The sequence below is a fragment of the Macaca nemestrina genome, chromosome 4 (assembly GCF_043159975.1).
Source record: "Macaca nemestrina isolate mMacNem1 chromosome 4, mMacNem.hap1, whole genome shotgun sequence".
In the NCBI taxonomy this organism is placed as follows: Eukaryota; Metazoa; Chordata; class Mammalia; order Primates; family Cercopithecidae; genus Macaca; species Macaca nemestrina.
Window position 1 is genome coordinate 36,630,983 of NC_092128.1, and position 27,591 is coordinate 36,658,573.

Consider the following 27,591-nt stretch of genomic DNA (forward strand, 5'->3'; position numbering starts at 1 on the left):
ATTTTATATGTAACCATTACAGTTAGTACATTGGAATGATAAATGCACAAGTCTTTGGGAATTAAAATATAATCTTTAGAGAAATAAGCTAAGCTGGGCACGGTGGCTCACACCTGTAATCCCAGCACTCTGGGAGGCCAAGGTGGTCATATCACTTTAGGTCAGGAGTTCGAGACCAGCCTGACCAACAGTGTGAAACCCCGTCTCTACTAAAAATACAAAAATTAGCCAAGCATGATGGCAGGTGCCTGTAATCCCAGCTACTAGGGAGGCTGAGGCAGGAGAATTGCTTGAACCCAGGAGGCGGAGGTTGCAGTGAGCCAAGATCGTGCCGTTGCACTGCAGCCTGGGCAACAAGAGCAAAACTCTGTCTCAATAAATAAATAAACAAATAAATAAACAAACTAATAAGGTAGGAAATGATTGGTGTTAATTATCAAGTGCAAAAGGCTTATTTTGTTGTTAAAATATATAAACAGGTTTTGAAGTGAATATGAGATTCATACTTTTTTTCCTCTGCATTAACAAGACAGTTAAGATTTCTATGTTCAAGATTTTAGATGATTGCTGTACAACCGGATACCTAAATTGATACAGAATAAATTATAAATTTCTGTTATTTGATATATTTTACATTTTTAATCCTAATCTTAGTAAAATAAGATTTTTTTTCAGTCTTCATAGCTGCTTTGTAAAATTCTGATGGAACTCACGTTGCTTTCATAGGAATATTTAAACACAAAAATCTTGAAAAGAAACATAGCTTTCTTTCTTCCCTGTATATTTTAATTCTAATATTTATTTTTATTCATATGCCTATATATTTAAGCAAACAAAAAGGGCAGTGAACTTCTACATGTATCCAGAATTTTTATGTTTCCTACAACAATTAAATCTCCAGTTCTGTGTTAGCAGAATTATTATTTAGAAGAGAAGCAGTTAAGACATTTTACCTTACCTTCATTATTTTTTAATAATATCTTCATTCAGAGGATTTCACTTGGTTGGTCAGATGTTTGGTACTACTATAAAACACTTTTCACTGCCATTTTCAAGGACTAGTCATTGTTTTGGTAGATCTGGAAAATATTTATTGTAATCTTTTACCTTGAAGACTGTCTAAAAGAGAATAATTCCATTCCATTCATTCTGGGTCAAAATATAAAGCAAATGGCTGCAAATATATCCAGTAAGTTTCCACTGTAAACACAATTAACATGTATACAGTGAACTTTTCCTTGGATTTTAAAATATATATATATATATAAAGGTATTAAACATATAAAAGTAAATGCTCAATCAATATAAATTATTGATTCTGATTTTTTTTTTTCAGACCTGATGGAATTGGGACTGTTTCAGTGGAAGAAAAAGAAAGATTTGAGGAGATAAAAGAGAGACTCTCTTCCCTTTTAGAAAATCAGATAAGCCATTTCAGGTATGTATATTTTATTCATTAATATAAATATTTCTTTTCATACTTCACTCAACCCTTACTTCCCCCACAAATTGTTTTTTGTATCATTCTGCTAGTGCTCAAGATCATCAGTAGCCCTCCATTGCCTGCAGGGGAAGATCCACACTCTTCAGTCTGTGGTCTGCTTCTCAGCGTATCAGTCTCCTGTACTTATTTAGGTTAGCCATTCCCCCTCCAATATGCATTGCACCTCTTACTTGCCTTTTGCATTTCTCATTCTTGCATAGTCTCTTCCCCCAGCTCTGGTGACTGTTTCTCCTGCTCTCTGTGTTACCAGATAAGGAGCCCTCAAGTCTCACCTCCACAGTGGAGCCTTTCTCAATTATTCCAGCAAAGAGTATTCTGAAGTCTTTGAGCATTTATTGTCTGTACTATTTTCTTGTCACTTATAACCCACATAGCTTTAAAGTCATTAGTTATCTTTTTATTTACATTCTGTGAGAACACAGGTCACAGCACCTAGCACCATTCCTTGCTCAAAAACTTAGCTATCAGCCTGTATCAGAGGCTGTATCAGCCTGTATCAGAGGCTCATGCCTGTAATCCCAACACTTTGGGAGGCCTTGTGGGGTGGATCACTTGAGACCAGGAGTTCAAGACCAGACAGGGCAAAATGGTGAAACCCCATCTCTATAAAAAAACACAAAACTTAACCAGCCAGACATAGTGGTGCATGTCTATAGTCTCAGCTGCTCAGGAGGCAGAGGTGGGAGGATCACCTGATTCTGGGGAGGTTGAGGCTGCAGTGAGCTGTGATCACACCACTGCACTCCAGCCTGGACGAGAGCATTGAGACCTTGTCTCAAGAAAAAAAAAAAAAAAAAAAAAAGCCACCAATACTAAGAAACATTTCAAACATTTACAGAGTAAAAGATAAATACCTTGATAATATTTCTTTTCTCCTGGTTATAGTTAATTCAACAGACCTTAATGATTAAAAACAGAAATATGCCAATATATTTTCTTTCTCTCTCTTATTAGGCCTATAAAATGTCATCACATAAAGTATTGTGTCTTCTAACCTGTCTGCCATGTTGCATGCATGTGATTTGGAACCATTTCATGTGCACTTATTTAAAAAATAAACTTAGTGAATATGCTCGCAAAAATATTTTATTTAACCATATGAATGCTGTGTGACTATGCTGAGACTCTGTTTCCTTATCTTCTTATTCTTCCTGATACCTTATTGCCTCATTATTATTCCTTTTTGTTATGTTTTCTGATAATATAAAGGTCTTAGACTCTGTGATTTTTTAAATGATATTGAAAGGAGAAAATCTCATAGTATATACTATGAATCTGTTCCCCTACATTAGTGATTTTTCAACTGGGGCTGGCAGCACTACCTTAGGGTAAGTGAATGAGGTACGATTTTCATTGTCACGATAACCAGGAGTAGGGACAGTCATTTAGTGCTGGGTTTAAAAGTGCAGTACATGAGACAGTCCCACACTGGAGAATTATTCTGCTCAAAAGGCCAGTAAATTTACATTAGGAAACAAGGTTGTAGATAACATAGCTCAATTCAACTTACAGAGTTAAGATTGAATTCTCTGCCTGAAATGATTTTTGAGTTTATAAACAAAAGGAAGACATAAAAAATTCTTTTGCATTTGTAGAGATGTGTTTCTGCATTTGCTGTTGTTGAAAGCTTTGCGTTAGCCAGGTGCGGTGGCTCACACCTATAATCCCAGCACTTTAGGAGGGAAGGTTGCTTGAGCCCAGGAGTCCAAGACCAGCCTAGGCAATGTAGCGAGACTCCATCTCCACAAAAAAGAAAAACAAAAAAATTACCTGGGTGTGGTGGTGTGTGCCTGTGGTCCCAGTTATTCCAGAGGGTGATGTGGGAGGATCACTTGAGCCTGGGAGGTCAGTGCTACAGTGAGCTCTGATTACACCACTGCACTCCAGCTTGGGTGACAAGACTCTGTCTCAAAAAAAACAAAAACAAAACAACCAAAAACAAACAAACAAAGTGTTGTCTCTTAGGTTGTATAGAATCCTTTAAATGTATTTTATATATCTTTCAATGAAAATCAGTGTAATTTCCCTCTTTTTTGCTACCGTTGAGACCCAGCCATCATTCATTTAGATATCTATATTAGTAACTAAATAAGTCCCCATTATTATATCAATGATTTCAACTGCAAGCAATAGAAATTCTACCTCAAACTGTTTTAAACAATAAATAAATTTGTATGCTCACTTGTCTGCAGGTCTCAAGCAGGCAAGCTTTAAGACAAGCTTTATTCAGTAGCCACAGCTCTCTTTCTTTGTGATTCTCACAGTGCTGTTCTCTTTCATGGGATAGCTTCATCCCCAGACTGGTAGTAAGATAACATAATTATTTTTTTTTTTTTCTTTATCTCACACCTTAGCCATTGAGCCTGCAGAATTTCTTGGCCTCACATTCATACATGCCAGTGCCCAAAGGAAGTCATAGAAGCTGTATTTTTCTGTAGTTTTCTCTTAAGATCATAAAAAGTTTCCTTAGAAGATCTAGGAAACTATTTTTTTATATCTCATGAGCCTGGTTTTGAATCAAAACCAGCAGCCAGAGAAATTCTGTGCACTGGATGCCTCAATCAGTCACTGACATTGACATGGGATTGCTATATCGAGTTAGAGTAATCAGAGCCACTCACCAGGGGACTTCAATCCCCCACACTACCACCCAAAAACTACAACTACATAATAATGGACAGCGCTGTCCACGTCATTCATTGTATTCATTTTGTATTAGTATCATTTTAGTTTCCTGTCCTCTCTTAAAGTTTTGTTTCTCTATTTCTCTTATACGCATATCATCTTTGGATAATTTCTCTAAATATGTACTTTACAATCCTGATATGGTTTGGTTCTGTGTCCCCACCCAAATCTCACCTTGAATTGTAATAATCCCCAAGTGTCAAGGGCGGGACCAGGTGGAGGTGATTGGATCGTGGGGGAGGTTTCCCCCATGCTGTTCTCATGATAATAAGCGAGTCTCAGGAGAACTGATGGTTTTATAAATACATTTCATGAATTTTCAGAAACTTAATGATTAAAAAAAACCCTAAAATCTTCCAGAAAGAGAAACCAGATTTTATACAATGAATTAGAATGACTTCTCAACATCGATTTATTCTACAAATATTTATTGAGCTCCTACTATGTGTTAGACAGTGAACAAAACTTTAAAAGATCCTTTTCTTCAACTTTCATTTTGATGTGAGGAGCAGTACTGGTATCTGGAAAACAGTAACTTCATAATTCTGAGAAACTATCATTTCCAACCTAGAATTCTGTACCAGCAATAGTTTCTATTAACAGTGATGGTAGAATAATGATATTTTTAGACATGCACTAAAAAAAAATGTTCTTTTTATATTCCCTTTGGTGAATTGTAGAATTTACCAAAACCAGGGGGAAACAAAGAGGATCTAAAATCCCTGAAACTGGCTGGGTGTGGTGGCTCACACCTGTAATCCCAACATTTTGGGAGGCTGAGGTGGGTGGCTTATTTGAGGTCAGGAGTTTGAGACCAGCCTGGCCAACATGGTAAAACCCTGTTTCTGCTAAAAATACAGAATTAGCTGGTCATGGTGGTGAGCGCGTATATTCCCAGTTACTTGGGAGGCTGAGGCATGAGAATTACTTGAACCTAGGAGGCAGAGGCTGCAGTGAGCCGAGATCACGTGACTGCACTCCAGCCTGGGTGATGGAGTGACACTGTGTCTCAAAAAAAAAAAAAAAAAAATCCCTGAAACAAGAAATCAGCATGGGAGAGAGAAAGGAATCACTAGAGTGATGGTTAACTGAGACCCTCAAAGTGCCAGTTGATTTTAGAGAGCAATCAATGCTGACTGGAGCATGTCAGAAAAGGCTTCAATGTAGATTAAATTGATAAAACGTATTTTGACATATTGAGACATTTACCCACTTGGAATAGAGCTTGGATTTGTATTAATTAGATTGTGTACTAGTTTTACTAGAATTTGGAATTGTATTTGATTAAGTATATAAAGAGAGAACATCAAAAATAAATAGAAGTATGAATTATGAACAAACTATTGAGCAAAGCACAGAAAGTAATCATAGAAATACTGTGTCTCAGTTGTCTAGGACATTCTCATAACTAATGTAATGTAGATACTGAATTTAGATCTAACCCCTGAAAAATGATGTAACTATATTAGAAGTAAGGAAGGGACGGAAATTTTGTTTATAATGGGGGAATGTGGTCAAAAAAAAAAAAAAAGAGCTACTTATGTCCAAGATGGAGCAGTAGGGGATTATATTTACCCTCTCACCCGAAACAATTTTAAAAGGCCCCAAAAATGGGAAAAAATATTTTCAAGACATTAAACATAAAGCAATGAAAGTGATTCCTGAGAAATGGAAAAGAAATGAAGTAAGCCCTTTAGTTGTACCTGCTTACTGCCAGAAGAGCATTTCCAGGCAATGATCCAGAAAGGAGGAACCTAAGTAGAGCCTAGTGGACTCTCTGACTTGAAGAGGCAGAGCTGGAATTCCAGGGAGGCCAAGGTAGCCAGAGATTTCAGGCCAGAGTTCTAAAGGAGAGAGAGGAGAGAGCTACAGGTATTTGCAAATGATTCCCTGGAGTCTCCGGTTAAGTATTGATCATTCCATATATGTGAGCAAACTATCCAAGGTCTGACAAAGTACCACAGGAAAGGATTATGGGGGAAAATCTCCAATGCTAACACACAAGATCAGGAGTAGTTCTAGTTTTCATTACCCAGAGTGGAAAACCAACTCATGGGCATCTGTAGAGTACTATAGAGTACTCATTAGGTTTTGCTTCGGCCATGGGAAAAAAATTAGCCCTAAAATAAACACAACTCTGATATCACCTAATGGGGATTAAAATCAACATTCAAATGAGTCAAACTGTTTCCAGGTAATTTAAGTGCATTCTTGAATACAGAGATCAAGCATATTTAAAGGAATACAAAAATATCTAGACATCAACAAGATAAAACTCACTATGTCCAGCATCTAGTCAAAATTTTTTAAGTATATAGAAAAATAGTAAAATATGATCAGTGAAGAGGATTAAAAAGCCAACCAAGCAAAACTGAGAAGACACAAAATATAGAATTAGTAAATAAAGGTATTAGAAGGACTATAATTAATATACATTATATACAACCAGTTAAGGGCATGTATGGTAAACCTACGGCTAACATACTTAATGGTAAAAGACTGAATGTTTTCTGCCTAAAATCAAAAACAAGGCAAGGATGTCTGCTGTCACTTCTTCTGTTCAAAATTGTACCAAATGGTCTAGCCAGTCCATGGATTCTGAAAAAAAATGGATTTTTTAAAGTCATCCAAATTGGAAAGAAAGAAGCAAAACTATCTTTATTTGCAGGTAACATGATTATCTGAGTAGAAAATCTTATGGAATCTAAAAAATTCTACTATAATATTTAAGTTGGAGAATCCTAGATAATTTTTTTTTTGAGACAGGGTCTTACTCTGTTACCCTCTCAGGGATGGACAGTGGTGTGATCACTGCTCACTGCAGCCTCAACCTCCCAGGCTCAAGCTATCCTCCCACCTCAGCATCCCAAGTAGCTGGGACCAGAGGCACGTGCCACCATGCACAGATTATATTTTCTTTTACAGAGATAGGATCTCCCTATGTTGCCCAAGTCTACTCTTAAATTCTTGGGCTCAAGAGATCCTCCTGCCTGGGCCTCCCAAAATACTGGGATTACAGGCATAAGCCACCACACCCTGTGATAAATATATAAATATTAATTTATTTCTACATACTGGCAACAATCAAATTGAAATTAATATCATTTAAAATAGCAACAAAAAATTTGAAATACTTTGGGATCAACCTGATGAAAGATGTGTAAAACCTGTACACTGAATAGTATAAAGTGTTGCTGAGAAAAATTAAAGAAAACCTAAATAGAGGGAGAGATACTGTACTCATGGCTTGGAAGACTCAATATTGTTGTCAGTTCTCTCTACATTGACCTATTTCAGTCAAAATTCCAGCATGATTGGTTTTTAGAAATTAACCTGATAATAGAGTTTACATGTAAATGCAAAGAATTTACCATAGCAAAAATAACTTTTAAAAAGGACAACGTCGGAATCTTAACATTGATTTCAAAATTTATAATGCTGCAGTAATCAAGATAGTATGCTATTGAAAGTCCAGAAGTAGACTCACACACATACATGGTCTGTTGATTTTCAGTGAATGTGCAAGGGCAATGTGCGAAGTATACTTTTTTCCGACAGATGGTACTGGAACTATTGGATATTCAAATGCAAACTACTGACCTTAATTCATACCTCACCCATAATATAAAAGTTAACTCAAAATAGGTAGACCTAGAAAACTTGGGAGAAAAATCTGTGTCTTAGGGCTAGGCAAAGATTCTTAAATAAAATACAAAAATCATAATTCATAAATGGAAAAAAATGTTACCTTGAACTTTCTCAAAATTGAGAACTTTCGGTCTTCCAAAGACATTGTTAGAATAAAAAGTTAAGTCACAGAATAGGAGAAAATATTTAGACAATGCACATCTCACAGTAAACTTTTATTCAGAATATATAAAATTTTAAAAGTTTAATTATAAAATATTAACCCAATTTAAAAAATTGTTTTAACAGATACTTCACCAAAGGAATATTATAGCAAAAAGGCATATAGAAAGATGCTCAGCCTCATTATTCAATAGGGAATTGCAATTTGAAACCACAGTTAGGTACCACTAGTTAAATTCAAAACAAAACAAAAACTGAACATAACAAGTGTTGGCACAGTTGTGGAGAAACTGGAACTCTTATATGCTGTTGATAGGAATATAAAATGCTACAACCCACTTTGGAAAATAATTTGGCAGATTCTTAAAAATTTAAACATTTATCATATGACCCAGCCATTCCATTCCTAGGTATTTTCCCAAGAGAAATGGAAGCATGTGTCCATACAAAGACTTATATGATTGCTCATACCAACATTATTCATAGTAGCCAAACTCTGAAAGCCAAATGACCATCAGCAAGCAACAGATACCCAGTGTATGCCATGCAATGGAATACTACCCACCAATAAAAAGGAATGAACTCTTGATAGATACAACAGCATGAATAAATATCAAGATAACTATGCTAAGTGAAAGAAATCAGACCCACAAAAGTAAATACTGTACATTTCCTCTTACTTAAAATTCTAGACATACAAACTAATCAAAATTATAGCAAGGAAATGAGTAGTTGCCTGTGGTCTGGGGGGAAGACTTGCAGGCCATGAATTAACTTGATTATAGTCACAAGTATATACATATGTCAAAACTTAACCAAACTGTATATTTTAAATATGTGCAGTTCCTGAAACAAATGAAAGCTACATACTTCTCTTCCATAGTGCAAAGTTAGTAGGACAATATTTAAAATTGAAAAATCAAGAAATAAAAATATTAATGTATAATTGAAGGATATAAAGTTTAACAGAAACTGGAACTGACATAAAGGATTTCTGGTTTTCATTTTAAAAAAAAAGTCAGATAAAAAAGTTTCCTCTTTAAACTATGTGTATATATCACCGGTAAAAAAATAATAATAATACTGTATTTAAAAATAGGTAGGGAACAAAAAGGGCTTAATTGTAAGACAAATCTGTGCTGGTTTATTTTTCTGTGCAATTAATTTGCCATAATGGGAATAAGGGTGACTTCAGTTTATTCATGTTAAGTATATAATGTGGCTGAATTTTATTTGATGAATGAGTGTTTTCCACTTTGCTTTGCTGTTATAGAGCTGCCAGAGTGGTAAAAACCCAAAATATTTAGCTTGAAAAGCAGAACAAAATACTTCTCTTCTTTTAAAACTTGTTTTGTAAAGATTAATTAAGCCTCTATGTAGTTATTTTCTGTACTTTATTGATTCCGGATTACTTGTACTCTGTAAATGCGTTGAATTATTTACACATCATGGGCAGCTAATGCTAATTTAGAACATACCCAGTGGGACCTCAGAGCCCTGAAATGCTAAATGTAATCTGGGGATCAGTAACATTCCATTCATAAAATGTGTCACCCACAGGTTAATGGAAATAAACAATAGGGAAGACAATGGATGGATTATGCAAATACACTGAAAAGATTAAGCAGGGGGAGGGGACTACAAGAACCCAATTTGTGTTTTATTTAAACGTGGATTAAAGTTTATAGTATACAAAATGATTAAAGGTACTTTGCTAATTTGCTGATGCTCTTAAAAGCACCACTGCACAGAAGAAACTATCAAAATAAATTGGTTATGGCTTTTTTTGTGCGTGTGGGTGGAGAGTAGCAGAGTACATAGCGGCAAGATTAAGAAAGGACATTTTTAGCAGTAAATAAAATGATAAATGTGATATGCAGTTTTAAAAAAAAAACGAGTGACTAGATTTTTATAACATTTATTTACATCTGTGTGTGACTAATGAATGTTTCACGAATGTAAAATCCAATCCTAATATAAATTAAACTGCTGTTTTGTTTTAAAAAGGAGAAATCAATCTCTTCTTTAAAAAATAGTTCTATAAAACAAGTTAAACTTAACATATGTGCTTTTGGGGGAAATATGTTTAAATTATGGCATGAAAAATATAATTTTATTATTAGTTATATCTGAGAAAGTATGTCCACTAAATGCCTGAATTATGCAAAAGGACATAGAGATACGTAAACTTCTTTGCAAGTTATTAGTTTGCAGATTTCTAAGTCAGAGCAAGGTGCCATCCTAAGGACAGCTCAGCTGCCTGTAGCACTTGATCCTGCGGTGGGAACTGTAGTCCTAGGAGGAGGTGCTTTTTTGAATCTGGTTCAACAAAGCAAGGAGCTCCAAAAAGATGAAATGGCCCTGATGTTCAGTATTGTTTAAGTGGAAATTGACCTGAAGCAGGACCCCCCTGGTAAAGAGCGATAAACCTGTTATCATCATGTAACCATGAAAATCTGAGTAGCCCACTCACTCTCCAGCCTTGTCTGACACTGATTTCAGAACATCCCCATGACCTGTCCTCCATTTCTTGGTGTGCAGTAGGAATATGTAGGACTAGAAATATTTGGGACAAATGACTATAGACAAAAGAACTGCAGAGGGTTTATGTGTATTGTATGGGGAGGTGGAAAAGCTAGACATCATGGTAGACAGGCCAATGTCAGCAAAGGAAAGAGCTGGAATCTTGCTGTGGTATATGTGGCCACCCTAAACCACACATAGCCATAGGAGGAAATGGGGGAACTTATTTCATTTTCTCTTAGAACTTGGATGACAATTCTTAAACAAGAAATTATTGCAGAATGCATATTATTGCTTTACTCATGACCCTTGAGGTTCTTTTATTTACTGTATTCTTTTAAAACATGTATCCTCAAAACGTTTAGAACCTTTTTCATCATATCTTATACCTTTATTGTTTAAGTCATTGAAATCCTAGGGTTAGGAAAACTTTTAACGGTTAAAATTTCCCTGGATGAGTTGATGCTATAATATTTTTAGTTTGTTTCATGGTTCTTCATTAATGCCAAGTAATACAAACAGGAATTATTTAGCAGTCTTGGGTATTAAATGTTTGACTCTTTTGTTCTTTCTTTTGTTTTTAAAGATACTGTTTTCCCTTTGGACGACCTGAAGGTGCTCTAAAAGCTACACTTTCATTACTTGAAAGGGTATGTTTGAACATTACTCTGTAAATACTGTTTGCTTTCTCAGGACTGTGTATTTTAGTTATTGAACTAGGGAGACAGACCCCATTATACTGTCTACTGATTCCATCACATTTCATAAGTTTCTCAACTTTTCTTACTACATTCAGACTCTGTCTACAGCACTTCGTTCTCCCTGAAGCCTTTCTGAAGCCTCACGCTGCCATCCTATACTCATATTATGGCATCTTTTTGATAGTATTCATTTTTCCTACCTCTTTATTTCCCTCATGAGATGCTTTTTATTTCAGTTAAGAATAACTGTTTTTGCTTTTTCAGACTTTACAATTGTCTTTTATCGTCCTCCAACTTTATTTGTACTTCTACCTGTCATAGTCCTCATGCCAACAAGTTTATCATTTACCATTCACAAATATATCATTTCATTCATTCAGTATTCATCTCAGAATTTATTTCAGTTACTCCAGTGTGTGTGTTACCTTAAATGAATTCACATATTATAGAAATGTGTTTCTCCCCCACAAAATAACCAGCAAACAAGATTTTTAATCCAGGCGAAAAAAATCATTTTTTAAGGAAAATATATTCTCTATTCCTATTTTTATGACAGTTGAAGTTTCAAAGGGCAGTATTTTTCATCTGTCTATAAATTTATTTATATACTTGTTAGATGCTAACAGTTAAATAATGTGGCCAACTCCTATTTCTTACCAGAATTAAAACAAATTTCTAGATTCATCTTTAGCTCATAATTTGATTATTATAATCCTTATTTATTGACTTCTAACACTTGATCTTGTCCGTTTTCTGCCGAATTAATTTTAGATACTATATTGTTTATTAGCATCTTTATTAAAAAGCAAAGAGAGAAGACATTGTTCTGATATTACATCTCCATTTCAGTGATTTAAGAACTTGGGAGATGAGGACTAGAACTGATGATTAAAATGAGATCTTAGGATTACAGATTGATTTTATTTTTATATCCCTGTCTTATGCCTGATTATTGTGGATTGTGCGATAGAAATATGATTGTTGTAATTATGTTTTATTAGAATTTTTGTAATACTGAAAGCTGCACATAACTCAGATTTTTCAAAGTATTCATGTCATTCTATTCATTAAGGTATTATGAGTAAAATAAAATCCTTAAGGATTGCTTTATTTTTTGGAACAACATCCCATCGTAGGTACCTAATACAGCTTTTCCATGTCTGGGTTTCCATGGCAGAGCCTCCTTTCTCCCCCCCAGTAGGGAAGACTTAGTAATAGCAGGATGCCCTCATGCCCTGCATTGACAGGTGGCAGGATGAACAGGGACCTTTATTCCAGTTATAGTCACTAATCACATCTCCTGCTGAATTGAGACAGAAATGTTAAGGGTCATTTCTTCATTTTTATGTCTCTTACTGACATAGAAAAGTCAAAAATATGCATATGAATTCTTGAAACATATGATACCTTGGAAGAACATGGAATGTAGCATGAAATCGAGGTTGACATCTCCCTTTTTGCATTTGCCAGCCCTTTACCTGTACTTTGCCAGAAAGTAAGTTTCTGGTTCCCAGATAATATGAAATATTACCTGGGAGACATATACATTCTAATTTTAACAGTCATTTTTGTTATGTAAAGTTTGTCACCATGGGAAGTATAATAGTAACATTTGTGGTTCCGCATATGAAAAAAATTAATCTTAAAGTTTAGTAATAATCACATTTAATGGTGCATGTCTATTTTTTGCTATGCACAAAGGGATTTTTCTGTCTGCCAAGTCTAATGTGCAGTGCTAATTAAAGTGCTAAATATTTGTCAGAATTATTGAATTTGATAGAGAAAGATTTTTTAATCATAAAGTTTGCTATTTTCAAAAAAGAAAACCTTGCCTAACAAAATCTTTAAAATGTCGTCAGTGAGTAGCCTTTAAAAAATGTTGTCAAAGGTCACTGATACTTGGATGATTAAATAAATCAGGGATGACAAAATCCTTAGTGCTGAGGCTGACTTAAAAGAGAATTAAATAATACAGCATGAAATGCATGTTTTCATGTTCTTTCAATATTCCTTTCAATATAAGACATAGAAATAGAGCACTTACAAAAGCATTGTCTTCTCTATATTAACATTCTGGCATATATTTTGTAATGTGAATGAAAGTAAAGCAAGAATAATTGCATTAAATATGCAGAAAGATAGTTTTACTAATAGTGTAATCAAAACTTAATGTGAGCAGTTTTATCACTATGAAGGTTTTAAAGAAAATTATGAGTCAATGTAACAGTGTTTATGAATACATTACATTTTGAATTCTGGACGTAATTGTATTTTCCCTTTGCCTAGTAATAACATTTTTAAAGGAAAAGTCCAAAAACACATTTTAGGAGCCCAACAGAGAATAATCAGTTTTTTTTAAAAACCATAGAAAGTTTTTATGTATTTTAACATTCAATACTCCATAAGCATTCATTTCGCTAAGGCAAAGAGGTTTTCTCCTCCCTCTTTGAATAGACTGCCATGTATCTTCAGCAAATCACAGTCATTAAAATTTAGTGAGATTAGAGGTCTTGATTTTTTTTTCAGAGCTCAAAGATTATGCTTATTCTTAATGGAATTTTTGTTATTGTTCTCAAATATATTGCTCAAAAGACTCAAGGCTTTTAAATTAGGGATGTGCAAAACAAACTTTATTATTTGTCCCAAGAACTGTAATCTTGATCTGAAACAGCTGCTCTAATGGTGTCACAGGTCCCTGGAGAAAAAGTGGCAGTCACACTGAATGGTGACCTGGTCTAGGGGAGGTTTTGAAATGCATAAATTAGGCTTAGGAGGAGCTAAGGTGGGAGGATTACATTCCCAGTTGGGAAGTACATTGCAGACCCATTACATTCCCCCCAAGTTACCTAGGAGTTACCCCTCTCCCTTTCCTAGTAATAGTCAGATCAAGGACAATTTGTGTAATTTGTCTTTAGTATTTATTTTATGCAACATCTATCTTTTTTCTTCTGTCTGTCTGTCCCCAACCCTGCCCCTCACCCTTCCACTTCCTCTCCCTGTAGGTTTTAATGAAAGATATTGCCACTCCCATACCAGCAGAAGAGGTGAAGAAAGTGGTCAGAAAATGTCTCGAGAAAGCTGCCTTGATCAATTACACTAGACTCACAGAATATGCCAAAATAGAAGGTCAGTGCAGTGAGCAATTGTCGAAGTGGCAGTGAGAGCCAACAATGCCTATTAACTGAATTTTCTATGAGAAGTCCTTTCCTTTCCTGAACAATCCTGTGCCATGGCAAAGGGAAATGTCTCATTAAAATCTCAGCTGGTGAACTGAAGAGCTTTTTCCTATTCATTGCTTTAATATGCCTCCTGGGACTCTGCTTGAATGAAAGACCCAGGATTCGTGCTTAAGTTGTCCTTTGTTCTTATTTTGAGTTTTCAAAAAACCAAAAGGTGTTTTCATGGGTTGTATTTTTTGGCAGTACTGTAAGTATGTCTAACATTTGAACTATAGGCAGCAAAATCTTTCCTGATCAGTAACAGTGTAGTATTATGAAATTTTATTTTCTGTTCTGCAGTATCACTCAAAAAGGAAGAAACTTGTTGATTATTGAGGGATGAAATAAACTCATAGAACTTCTTTTGGTTTTTAATTGCTTGCAATGTATTGATGCATTTGAAAGATTAGATCTCTTGAGAGAACTATGCTATTTTTTTTCTTTCTTCAGGCTTTATTCATTAAGGATACTAATTTTTTAAATATTTAGAAATAAGTAGATTGGAATTTGTGGCAAAGTCACAAAATCAGCTTTTATTCAACAGTTTTATTCAACAACATTAATTTATATAATTGAAAGTAACAGAAAGGCCTCAGTTTTTTGCTCAAATTGTCATAAAACTGACTTACATAATAATACATGAAGGATTAACTAATAGAGGGAAAAAATGCAGTTAATGTTAAATACTTATCTGAAAATAAAAGTTTCTTACCTGAAAATAAAAGTAAGTCATCCTTTATAAAATTTTAGTAACTTTTTATATAAAATGGTACTTAAGGAATCATGAATTTATGAAGTAGTTGATATTAGAATAGTTTTAGCAAAATTCAGGTAGGGAAAAGGATTGATGATAATTGTTTGTGTTATTATTCCTTTCTTCTCTCCAAATCTGGTCAAGCTTTCTAACAAGCATACGATAACCAACCTCCTGAGTGATTAACAAAAAAGCCATCTCATCACCATAGCAACCAATATTATATCACGAGAGTAACAACATGAAACCTCCTTAGTTACCATTTTAACTTCATTAATTATGATATCATGTTGTGTTAAAGCAAAAGCAATGAACATTTGATCATTCGAGGAAAGTGGAAGATAAACAAATTGGGTTTCAGTCTTAAATACTCTTTCAAATAATTTTCATGTTTTGCGAGTATTGAGTATTCTGATACAGATTGGAAGAAGTGATATTAAAATAGACATATTAAAGCCTTTCAAATCTGGCAAAGATGAAAGTTGTGGGAAACTTGAATAAACACTGTATTGTTTTATGTAAATGTTATGTACTCTACCCAAAAAAACCTGTAAGAATCATTTTGCTCTTAACTGAGTTAATATTTTTGACTATTACCTTGTCCAAGGATACAGAAAAGATATATGCAGTACACTTTGTATTTTATAGCCATAGAATCCATTTTAAATTGATAAAGAAACTTTTTTTTTTTTTTGGACACATAAAAACAAGTCTGTGTTATATAAAAGCCTATGGTAGGGCCCAATGGACAGTGAGCAGGAAACTCTCCTACCTTTTCCCTTTTTGAAGTCACTTCTCTCTTATCTCTGGTCTAATGGAAGAATATTCTGGAAAATGGATCCTAGCAACCCACTCTGGTAGGAATGCTGAGCAGTCTTCTTTAAAAAGTAGCAACAACAAAATGCTTGCTCATTAGGTGAGAAAAACTTCTATGCTTTTCATCATCTCCCTCTCCCCCTGCTTTTTTCTTAAAAAAAAAATCCTCAGGACCAGACTAAGAACCAAATCAAACCTAAGTTAGAAAGAAGTGGCCTTTTACATTATATGAGCAACAAGGGTAGTTTGCTTTTCTCCTAAATTCTCTTTTCTTATGTTTTAGGCCCAGCAGAAAAGGAAACAGGTAATTAATATTTCTGCATGCACAAGCCATTATTTCTTATGTGGTGGTGTGATGTTTTTTAAAGCACTTTGTTGAGACATGATTGACAGGCAAGCTGTACATATTTAATGTATACAACTTGATGAATTTGGAGGTAAACAGCTGTGAAATGATCATTGCAATCTATACCATAAACCTGTTCATCACCTACAAAAGTTTCCTCCTGCCCTCTTTATTTATTATTATTAATATTTTATGATAAAAATATTTAACACAAGAGCTATCCTCTTAGCAATTTCTTTAAGTGTACTATATTGTTAACTATAGGCATTCTGCTGTATAGTAGGTCCCTAGAACTTATATATCTTGAATAACTTAGACTTTGTGCCCTATGAATAATACCGCTTCATGTTCTCTTCTCCCAGCCCCTGGCAGTCACTCACTGTTCTACTCTCTGCTATGAGTTTGACTCTTTTAGATTCCTCATATAAGTGGTATCCTGTATTATTATGTACTGTGATGGGGCTTATTTTACTACTAAGCCAGAAATTCCTTTTTTAAGACTGAATAATATTCTATTATATGTATATACTGCATTTTCTTCGTCCATTCATCTCTCAATGAACATTTAGGTTGCTTTCAATGAATAATGCTGCAATGAACATGGGAGAGCAGATGTCTCTTTGAGATCCTGATTTCAGTGTTTTTGGTTGTATACCCAGAAGCGAGATTGCTGAATCCTTTGGAGTTCCATACTTTATTTTTACAGAAACCTCCATACTATTTTCCATAGTGACTGCACCTAATTACATTTCTACCAGTAGTACACAAGAGTTCTTTTTTCTCCACATCCTTGCCAGTACTTGCTATCTCTTGTTTTGTTTGTTTGTTTGTTTGTTTAAAATAATAGTCATCCTAACAGGTTTGAGATGATATCTCATTGTGGTTTTGATTTGCATTTCCCTGAAGATTAGTGATGTTGAGCACCTTTTCATTTATGTGTTGGCCATTTATTTGTATGTCTTTTGAGCAATGTCTATTCAGTTTCTTGTTTCATCTTTAAGTTGGGCTATTTGGGTTTCTGCTATTGAGTTATAGGAGTTACTTAAATAGTTCAGATATGAACCCTTTCTCAATGTATGGTGTGCAAATATTGTCTCCCATTTTGTAGATTGCCTTTTCATTTTGTTGTTTCCATTGCTGTTGGTGGTGTGATGTTTTGTCATTGATGAATAGCTCTCTTTTTCTCAGGGCTTCTATTAGATCCTTTTGATTAGGAATACTGAAAATGCTTTGATTTTATCAGAATGATTGCTAATGCTTTGTAGGTAAAGTATAGGCCATTCATCTCTAAAAGTTCAGCAATATTGATACAAATTTAAAGCAAAACACCTGAGGCTATATGAATGGTATGTATTATGTTTTAAGCATATCCACTAATCTTATTTGGAAGCTGTCACCGATATTTGAAGGGCTCTTACAACAAGAAAAGAGGACCATCTTCCTTTATCACTCTTGAAAATAACAGAATAAAAAGCATAAATGCTATTAAATAAAAAGTAAGCAGTTATTAACTTTGAAAGTTAATAACTTTGAAAGTTCGCAGGAATGAACAGAGGTTATGAAATCTCATCAGGAAATTGCTAGGAAAGAGTTCACTGAGTTGCTGATTTTTTAACGTTCTATTTTTTTTTCTTGCATCCCTTATCACAATTATTCATTTAACTACGTGTGCCTGTTATTATCTGTTTTTCCTCTCTATCTTCTCTTCAGCCCCATGCAGACAGGGTCCTTACTGACTTGTTCACTGTTGTATTCCCAGCACCCACCACTGTGCCTGCTGACACAAAATAGGCACTCTGAACTTTGGAGAGAGGTAGGAGATTAGTTAGTTACATCTGAAAACAAGGGAGCAAGAGACAGGTGGTGAAAATTCCTAATCCTAGTTTTCTCATTTTGGTCAAATTTTGTATGCAATGTTATAAGCAAGTTTGCTTGGGTTGTTTTTTACTGAAGTCTTCCATTAAGGACTCTATTTCTTTTTTTTTTTCCTACCTTTTTCAATATTTGACCCCAGAAAGTGACAGGAACAAAACACTCAGAGCCACAAAGAGGAGAAAGAACACACCTACAATGATTGCTAAGTGCACTTTAGAGAAAAATGAATTAGAAAAAAATATGGGACTGATTATCCCCTCTTATGACAGCACTTTGTAATAGCAACAATCCCATGCTCTTTAGCAAACTTTTTCAAAACCTCTTAAGGCATTTTTCTCCCCCACAACATTCCTGTTGTAAAAACAGCTTTCATCCTAGTTTACAAACAAGAAGTTCAGGGTTGTTCGTGGCTTTCCCACTGCCATAGAGTAAATAACTCAGCCAGCTGGGACTGGACTTAGGTGATCCTTAACCTCCAGAAGCTACGCTTCTTCCCCTGAGAGATATGAAAGGGTCAGAGTGCCCCTTTTTTAAGCCTGGGGCAGAGGCACTGTGTAGAGTTGCCTGATCTCCTTAAAGAGAGAACAAGAGGGACTTGTCCCCTATATACCTTGCTTCCACCAAACAGAATCCTCCTCACAGTGACTTAGCAATCCATACCACTGGTCAGCTGTACAGGTCGGCAACTCTAGGCAACATACTTTTATTAAAATTAAATGCTAGTTTAGAAAAGAGAAAAAATCAGCCAGTCACAATGGCTCACGCCTGTGATTCCAGCACTTTGGGAAGCCAAGATGGGTGGATCAGTTGAGGTCAGGAGTTCAAGACCAACCTGACCAACATGGTGAAACCCTGTCTCTACTAAAAATACAAAATTAGCTGGGAGTGGGGGTGCATGCCTGTAATCCCAGCTAATTGGGAGGCTGAGGCAGGAGAATCACTTGAACCTGTGAGGCAGAAATTGCAGTGAGCTGAGGTCGTGCTATTGCACTCCAGTCTGGGCAATAAGAGCGAAACTCCATATCAAAAAAAAAAAAAAAAAAAAAGAGAGAGAAAAATCAATGTAGTTTATGTAATTTAAATTGATTGAAGGGAAAACTAAATTTAAGAATGTTCTGAATGTTCTGAAGTAACAGAAGAGAGGGGTTTTTTAGAAATGTTTTGTATTCCAGGGAGGGCATGGTGGCTCATGCCTGTGATCCCAAAACTTTGGGAGGCTGAGGCAGGAGGATGACTTGAGCCCAGGAGTTCAAGACCAGCCTGGGAAACATAGTGAGACCCCATCTACACACACACACACACACACACACACACACACACAACTCAATTAGCCAAGTATAGTAGTGCATACCTCTAGTCCCAGCTACTCATAAGACTGAGGCAGGAGGACTGCTTGAACTCAGGAGTTTAAGGCTGTAGTGAGCCATGATTGTGCCACTGCAATCCAACGTGGGTGGCAGAAGGAGACGCTGTCTCAAAAAAATAATAAAATAAAATATATATAAGTTATATTATGTTATTTGCATTTGGTAGCAAGTTAACCTAACAGGGTTACCTTGTAAGTGTTCTTGGTGGGGTGATGCTTTTAAAAGTGGGTAACAATGAAAATATCAATTGCATGTGAAAGAACTAAAGAACTCAAATGGCTTGATAAGACTTTGACACAGTAGTCTCTTGAGCATTCTAATAATTTTCCTCAGTTTATACCCTCTAGAAAAGAGTAAAGCTCTACCCAAAATTCATCATAATTTTGTCATCTACTGACTGCCTATGTGTCCCAGAGGTTTTCTTTTCTTTTTCTTTTCTTTTTTTTTTTTTTTTACAGTCTTGCCTTGTTGCCTAGGCTGGAGTGCACTGGTACGATCTCAGCTCACTGCAACCTCCACCTCCCGGGTTCAAGTGATTCTCCTGCCTCAACTTGGCGAGTAGCTGGGATTACAGGCATCTGCCACCACGCCCAGCTAATTTTTGGTATTTTTAGTAGAGATGGGGGTTTCACCATGTTGGCCAGGCTGATCTTAAACTCCTGATCTCAGGTGATCCACCCGCCTCGGCTTCCCAAAGTGCCGGGATTACAAGCATGAGCCACAGCACCTGGCCGTCCCAAAGGCTTTCTATTTATACTGCTTCATTAGTTCCTTAAATAGCTCTACAAAATGGGTATTTTATGGAGAGTTCACTGAGACTTCTGAAAAAAAAGCATTAACTTGCACAAGGTTCTGCTGTTGCCATTAAAACTGAACAGACATGAGACTAATACTCGCATCTCTCAGATACCAGAACCCTCTTCACATTCTTTTCACTGGCTGCCATGCCTCCAAGACTGATTCAAAGTAATGGCATTTTATGATAAACACCTCAGCTGCATCACAAAAGCCAAGAATTAATAAAAGCCACTCTTTCCAAAAATAATGATAATTTTTTAGTAAAAAGAGGAAATGCTTATATACCAGGCAATATTCTAAGAACTTTATATGTGATGTATCAACTAATTTACTTCTTTGTTTCCCTCCCCAACCCCGCCCTCCCCACCCCTGATGGAGTCTTGCTTCGTCATCAGTCTGGAGTGCAGTGGCGCGATCTCGGCCCACTGCAACATCTGCCTCCTGGGTAATTTTTGTATTTTTACTAGAGCTGGGGTTTCACCATGCTTGCCAGGCTGGTCTCAAACCCCTGACCTCGTGATCCACCCACCTCCGCCTCCCAAAGTTATAGGCAACTCATTTACTTCTTAAGACAATACTTTGCAATAAATAGTATCATTATTATTACTCCTTCTCAGAAAACTGAACCTGAGAGGTTATATAGTGTGTCTACAGTCCCATAGCTAGTAAGTGGGAGGTTCAGAGCCTACTATCTGTCTATTGATCTCTTCTTACATGCCCCGCCCTTGAAGATCTTGTCTAGTTAAATTTGCACTCGGTTAAAATCTTTTTGTTTATTTTTCCCCACATTCCTCATGATGTCAGGTGTCGAAAGTGATTAAAAATGTGCAAAACTTACCCCCAGTCCAGAGATTTATCCCCCTTTCCTGCTTTATTTTCTTTTACAGCACTTATTATAATCTAACACAATGTATAGTGCATTCATCCCACTTATTGTCCTAGAATGTTAGTTCCAGGAGGACAGAAGATTTTGCATTTTAACAACTTCTTATCCATAGTGCCAAGAGATGTGCCCAGCACATATTTGGTACTCAGTAAATATGTATTGGATGAACAAATGAATTTATCAGACTACATAGAGAAGAAAGAACATCCATAAACTGACAAGCTGACTTCCAAAAAATCATTCAAACCAATTACTGAATAATTAAAATTTAGGGCAAAAACTAACCACTGAAATAACAGGATTGGAAAAATTAAACCGTAATTTCATGCCCTTATCACATCAGGAAGAAGTGAGGGAAACGCTAATGCTGGATCAGAGAAGCCAGAGGTTATAGATAGCAGTTACATTAACAATGCCCAGTAATCTAGCCTGTTTTGATTGTTTTTGTAATTCAGTGTACTGCTTAATTGTGACTCATAGTTCTCTTCCATCATCATAGTTCTCTTCCATTGGGAATTCTTCCAATTCTCCATTGGCAGCACAAATTTGCAGAATAAAGGGATCTTCAAAATTCATAGTGGGTTAAATAAAACAAAGGACTTCCCTCTAAATGTCTTCTTTCTTTCTTGGAAATTATTTGCATGTTTCATAGAAACAGTTATTTTGAAAACTGAACATTTCTAGAAAGCAGCTCTTTTTAATCTTGGGGTTATAAAATGCTACCATTTCATTGAATTGCCTCTTTTGAGTTAAGAAATCTTTGACTTTCCCTGTTAAAAAATCAACTAGTTTTCTCCTTTGCTTTAATTTTATCACTAACCTACTAGCTAAATAATAGTGAGATCTTTTTTTTTTCTTATAATCTGGCATGCAAAGATGACACTGAAACATCATGTTCCTAATTGTTTTTTAAATCATGTGCCTTGTTGATGCAAATTAGATATTATTTTAAAAGAATAATCAATTTGTTCTTTAGTTCAAAGACTTTCTTACAGACAAGAGCACAGTCATAAATATAACAGTTCCTGCTGTTTCCAGAAAATTATATAGCATGTTGTGATTTAAGATATAGAAGGGGAGACTGTTCCTTAGGACTTGCCTGGACATGAGATCTTTTGCATAGACTTAGTACCTAGGCTTATGGCGAACCTAGAAATGTGGAGGTGCCCTGAACAAAAGGTAGCATGGAATGAATAAGTAAAGTCTTTGGGAGGTGAGAATTTTTCTTGGTCCTCTAGTTGCCAGGTTCCCAGGTTTAACCCCCGTGTTCTTAGTTTCAGAGCCTCAGTTGAATGGGGTAGAGATGCTTTCCCAGAGGCCCAGAGTGCCTACTGTCTTTGAGAAGAGATGTTCTACTGTGGCAGTCCTTACGTCATTAGGATGTGTGTGTCATCTGGGTGGCGTTTTAATTTAACACTCCATTGTACACGATAGCAATAAATAATAAACTATGTTCTGTTTAAGAATGTTTATGTCTAGAGGCCATGTGTTTATAAAAAACTGCACAGTTTGTGGAAATTTTTTGTTAGTGGCGAATAATTTTTACTAATATTTCTAAGATGATATAACAGTTTTCTCTCATAAGAGTTTTATGTGGCTCATTAGGAAGTTAATTTGAATTTTGAGTATTGTCTGTCTCCATGAACTGAAGTTTCTAAAACCTAAATAATAGACCTGAAATTTCATGTTCCCATAGGCACCGACAATGGCAAAAGGTAATTTGTATCTTAAACCGAATCCTCACCCTAAAAATAATTGAACAGGTAATTAAAGAATCTCCATTCAGCTTTTTGGACAGTGTGGCTTGGATAATGAGAACTTGGCCTGAAAGTAAAACCTCTGTGACCATTTCTGCTTCTAAGTCACCTGCTGATTAGGGACAAATTGTTAGATACAAATTGTTTGCTTTAAAACAAAGACAATAACCTGTTGTCTTTTTCTTTAGAATATATAGGAAATTATAAATTTGTTTAAGGTTTTAGTTTATAAAGCAATACATGTATGAATTGTAAAAACTCATTACTTGAGCTATACTGATCTAGTATGTGTGATCACCTGGATAGGGACCAAATTGAAACTTAGTTTTGTAATATATATTAAAAGAAAAAAAAACTGGGTGTGTGCATGATTTTTCAACTTCACATATTATTTGGAAAATATTGGTTTTCTGAGTTATCCCTATATTAGCAAGTATTATATACTATCAAAAATATCACCACTTTTAATATCACCCTTCTCATCAGAAACATCTTAAAGTATGGAGAAGCTATCAAGTTTATAACAGATACAAGTTTTCTAAAATTCTCATTTTCCTTGAAGACTCTAATAATAGCATTGTGGTAACAAACACTGGTTGTTTTTCTTAAAGTGACATGTTTACCTTATTCATTTTTTTTTTTCAGAAAATGTCTGCCAAAGATCCAACTCTGAATAACTGTAGGTTGTCAGTACTCTTTTCAACCAAAAATGATTCTGTAAGTGGGGGGAGGAGAGAGGGAAGCAGTCAGTTTAGCCCTGCATGCAAATGGTCACACAAATACTTTTCCTTGAGACAGTCATTCTTTGTACTTCAATATGCAAAAGTGCTTTAGGCAAACTTCCCATTTTGTCACTCATACTATTTAAAAATGTATACTCTGCCAGGCGCAGTGGCTCACGCCTGTAATCCCAGCACTTTGGGAGGCTGAGGTGGGTGGGTCACCCAAGGTCAGGAATTCAAGGCCTGACCAACATGGAGAAACCCTGTCTCTACTAAAAAAATACAAACTTAGCCAGGCATGGGGGTGCATAGCTGTAGTCCCAGCTACTCGGGAGGCTGAAGCAGGAGTATCGCTTGAATCCGGGAGGCAGAGGTTGCAGTCAGCCATGATCGCACCACTGTACTCCAGCCTGGGCAACAAGAGCAAAACTCCATCTCAAACAAAAAATACACACACACACACACACACACACACACATACATATATATACATACACTCAAGGGCAGAGGTTTAATCAGAGTAATACTTTTACTGTTTCATCAAGTACAGCTTTATATGATACTGGCTTTTTCTTTTACTTGAGAGCATGGTGTTAAAGAATACAATGACAATTACAATTTGCAACCACAGCTTTGATTCATGCTAAGGCAACAGTGATTTCTACGTACTATTGCTTTTGTACCATTAGTGTAAATGTCAACAGGATATAACAGGCAAAAGTATTTAGTATTATTTATGAAAGTAATTTTGATCTTGCAGATCCCTGAAAGGTTTTAGGTGGTCTTCCCAGTCGTCCATGGGCCCCACACTGAGAAACACTGCTCCACTCCATCGATCAACTAGCTAAAAGATATTAACAAAAATGAGGTAACTTTCACAGTAACAACCAAACTGTAAGGTATCCAGGAATTAGCTTTGACAAAAACTTGCAAAACTTTGTAGACCTCTATGAAGAAAATTTTGAAACTCACAAGTCATAGAAAGTAATCTAGATAGAGATAGAGCTATATTCCATGACCTAGGAGGGACAACTTAATAATATAAGATATAAATTCTGCCCCCAAATTAATCTATAAATTCATTGCAGTATCTATCAAAATTCCAGTTTTTTAAAGAACTCGGTAAATTGACCTTAACATTTATTTTATTTTATTTTATTTTTGAGACGGAGTCTCACTCTGTCGCCCAGGCTGGAGTGCAGTGGTGCGATCTCAGCTCACTGTAAGCTCCGCCTCCCGGGTTCATGCCATTCTTCTGCCTCAGCCTCCCGAGTAGCTGGGACTACAGGCGCCCGCCACCACACCTGGCTAATTTTTTGTATTTTTAGTAGAGACGGGGTTTCACCGTGTTAGCCAAGATGGTCTCGATCTCCTAACCTCGTGATCCGCCCGCCTCGGCCTCCCAAAGTGCTGGGATTACAGGCTTGAGCCACTGCGCCCGGCTACCTTAACATTTAAATAAAGTATACTGAATAACTAAATCAACTTATAAAAAAGTATTATATAAGACAAATTACAAAGCCATTACCAAAGCCCATGATCCAGCAGACAGAATAGAAGCATAGGGTCAGATCCATGTATAAATGAGAGCCTGATACACTTCATCTATAGTGAAGATGGGAGACAAATCAGTGGTTAAAGGACACACTGTTTGGGAGGTGTTATTTGAAAGATGGGCTTATTTAATGGATACAGATGAACTCAATTCCTCTCTAATAGAAACTTGGTCTCCAGAGAGATTATAGATCTAAATGCAATGAAGAAAATACCACTATAAATTTAGTGTTTCTCTTTATTGTAAATTATCACCAATGGTTATTTTCACTTTTTCACTTCTTAGATGATTTTCCAAGTTTGTCTAACATCTGAGTTAAAACAAAATTGTTTTAACTTTCTTGTAAAACATAGCGTGCCCCCATTTTAGTTCATTTTCTACATAGAAATAAATAAAACACTTAGATAACAGATCAGAAATAGTTAATTAAATATATCCCAGATTCCCCAGGATCTGGAAAAATTATATACTTCAAAATACTTCTGTCTGGTGGATGTGTGTCTCTAAAAAAAGAAAAGAAAAGAAAAGAAAAAAAGTTAAAACACACACACACACACAGACAAACAGAGCATTTATGTAATGTCTTCTTCAGTTTGTTCCTTACTCAGAATTATTTCCTTGGCCATGATCTGTAACACTCTGAACAGCTCTTGTTAGAATCTTTCCTCCTTCCTCTGAAGATGCATGGAAATCTCATTACAAGTGTTCAACACCTGTTTTCTAAAAGGTCTCAAGAAGGATGTCAGTTTGCTCAGCTCACTTGACAGTGTGTCATGTACTTGTTGTTTTTTACTTTTATATAGAATGGAATTCACAGATAAATGCAGTCTTGAAATAACAAGGCTTCTTCCTTTTGCAAGCAATTTTATAGAATTTGTCAATCTCCAAAGACTGAATTTGAAAGCAACTAACTGGTGACCTCTCATTTACTTACTAACAGGTGCCAACAGGTACACCAAGAGACATAGCAGCATGGCTCTCATGGCACCTTGTTAATCTGAGTAGGTTACATGTTTGAAAAAGTCTTTTCCAATTTTACAAAACTAGAGTGATGCAAACTGACAGGTTTCTACCTCTTTATTTATCAACAGGGTTTGTAAGTACCCAAAGACTGCACAGATGAACTAGTTTGGCAAATTAAGAAGGGTTCATTACTTGTAGGCCATAGCTAAGTGACCATATAGTTTCAAGCAATAAATTAAAAGGCCTAATCGAAGCTTTTTAAAAGACACACACACATTAATATTTTAATCTCAAAGAGGAGCCCTTTAAAATATCGATGAGGCATCAATGCATGCACACACATTCACAGTGATTGGCAAATTTGTGATGTTGGAGCTGTAGAAATATTCAAGGTGGCACTAAGCCCAACCCTACTCTGTAAACCTGGTCTTTTACACTTGCCAATTGGGAGACTTTCTCTAAATCTTAGCATGCCCTGGAAGACCTTGATTATGTATCAAAGGAAACAAAGACATACATACAGACATCGAGATATTTTTGACTCATTTCTCATCACTCAAGGCTGCAAATCTTTTCAAATGTTATATTTCATATTGTGGTTACTGCCTCCAAATATCTTCTCTTTCCTTCTCCTTCAGCTTGCCTTGCAGCTGGCAAGCCTCTGGAGTCCCTGTCCCCTGCCATTGCCCACTGAACAGATCATCTTCATCTTCATGCCTTGCTGTGCCCTGCCTTGCCTGTATCCCCATTGTTCACAAGCAAACATTCTCCTTGAGTATGGAAAAAAGAGTTAAAGCAAGGGTCAGGCAGGAAGTGAGAGTGGAGGCATGTTTGTGCTCCTTTTATGAATAAAACAAATAACATGGAAAGTATGTATTAAGTAAGTGCAATTAAAAAACAGGAAGGAATAGGCATGCTATTAAAGATGCTGTAGACTTTACGTTATTCAGTATTTGATTTTCAGTTTCTGAATTTGAATAACATTTAGAAAAAAATGTATACAATGTGTGTATAAAGAACAACACACCAGGGAGGGGACTATTCATCAGTTTCAGCTGTTGAATGTGTATGTGTGTGTATACACGTATATTGTATATATGACATGACTAAAGAACAGTCTTTTTTGAGACAGGGTCTCACTCTGTCACCCAGGCTGGAGTGCACTGGTGCAATCATGGCTCACTGTAGCCTCCGCCTCCCAGGTGGGCTCAAACAATCCTCCGCCCTCAGCCTCCTGAGTAGCTGGGACTGCAGGCATGCACTACCATGCCTGGATATTTTTTTATTATTATTTCTGGTAGAGATAAGGTT

At 35.9% G+C, this 27,591-nt stretch overlaps 1 protein-coding gene across 10 annotated transcripts in view; it reads left to right on the plus strand.

Annotated features, from left to right (window-relative positions):
- Window positions 1-27,591, plus strand: part of LOC105475142 (calcium dependent secretion activator 2) — a 564,483-nt gene that overhangs the window by 423,433 nt on the left and 113,459 nt on the right. For 6 of the 10 annotated variants that reach the window (XM_071094565.1, XM_071094561.1, XM_071094566.1 and 3 more), the window contains 4 exons: window positions 1,337-1,438; window positions 11,109-11,172; window positions 14,226-14,349; window positions 16,295-16,315. In XM_071094565.1, the coding sequence (XP_070950666.1) occupies window positions 1,337-1,438; window positions 11,109-11,172; window positions 14,226-14,349; window positions 16,295-16,315 (311 nt within the window). The remainder of the gene's footprint in view (window positions 1-1,336; window positions 1,439-11,108; window positions 11,173-14,225; window positions 14,350-16,294; window positions 16,316-27,591) is intronic. The other 4 variants (XM_011730292.3, XM_071094564.1, XM_011730304.3 and 1 more) reach the window with 1 other exon arrangement.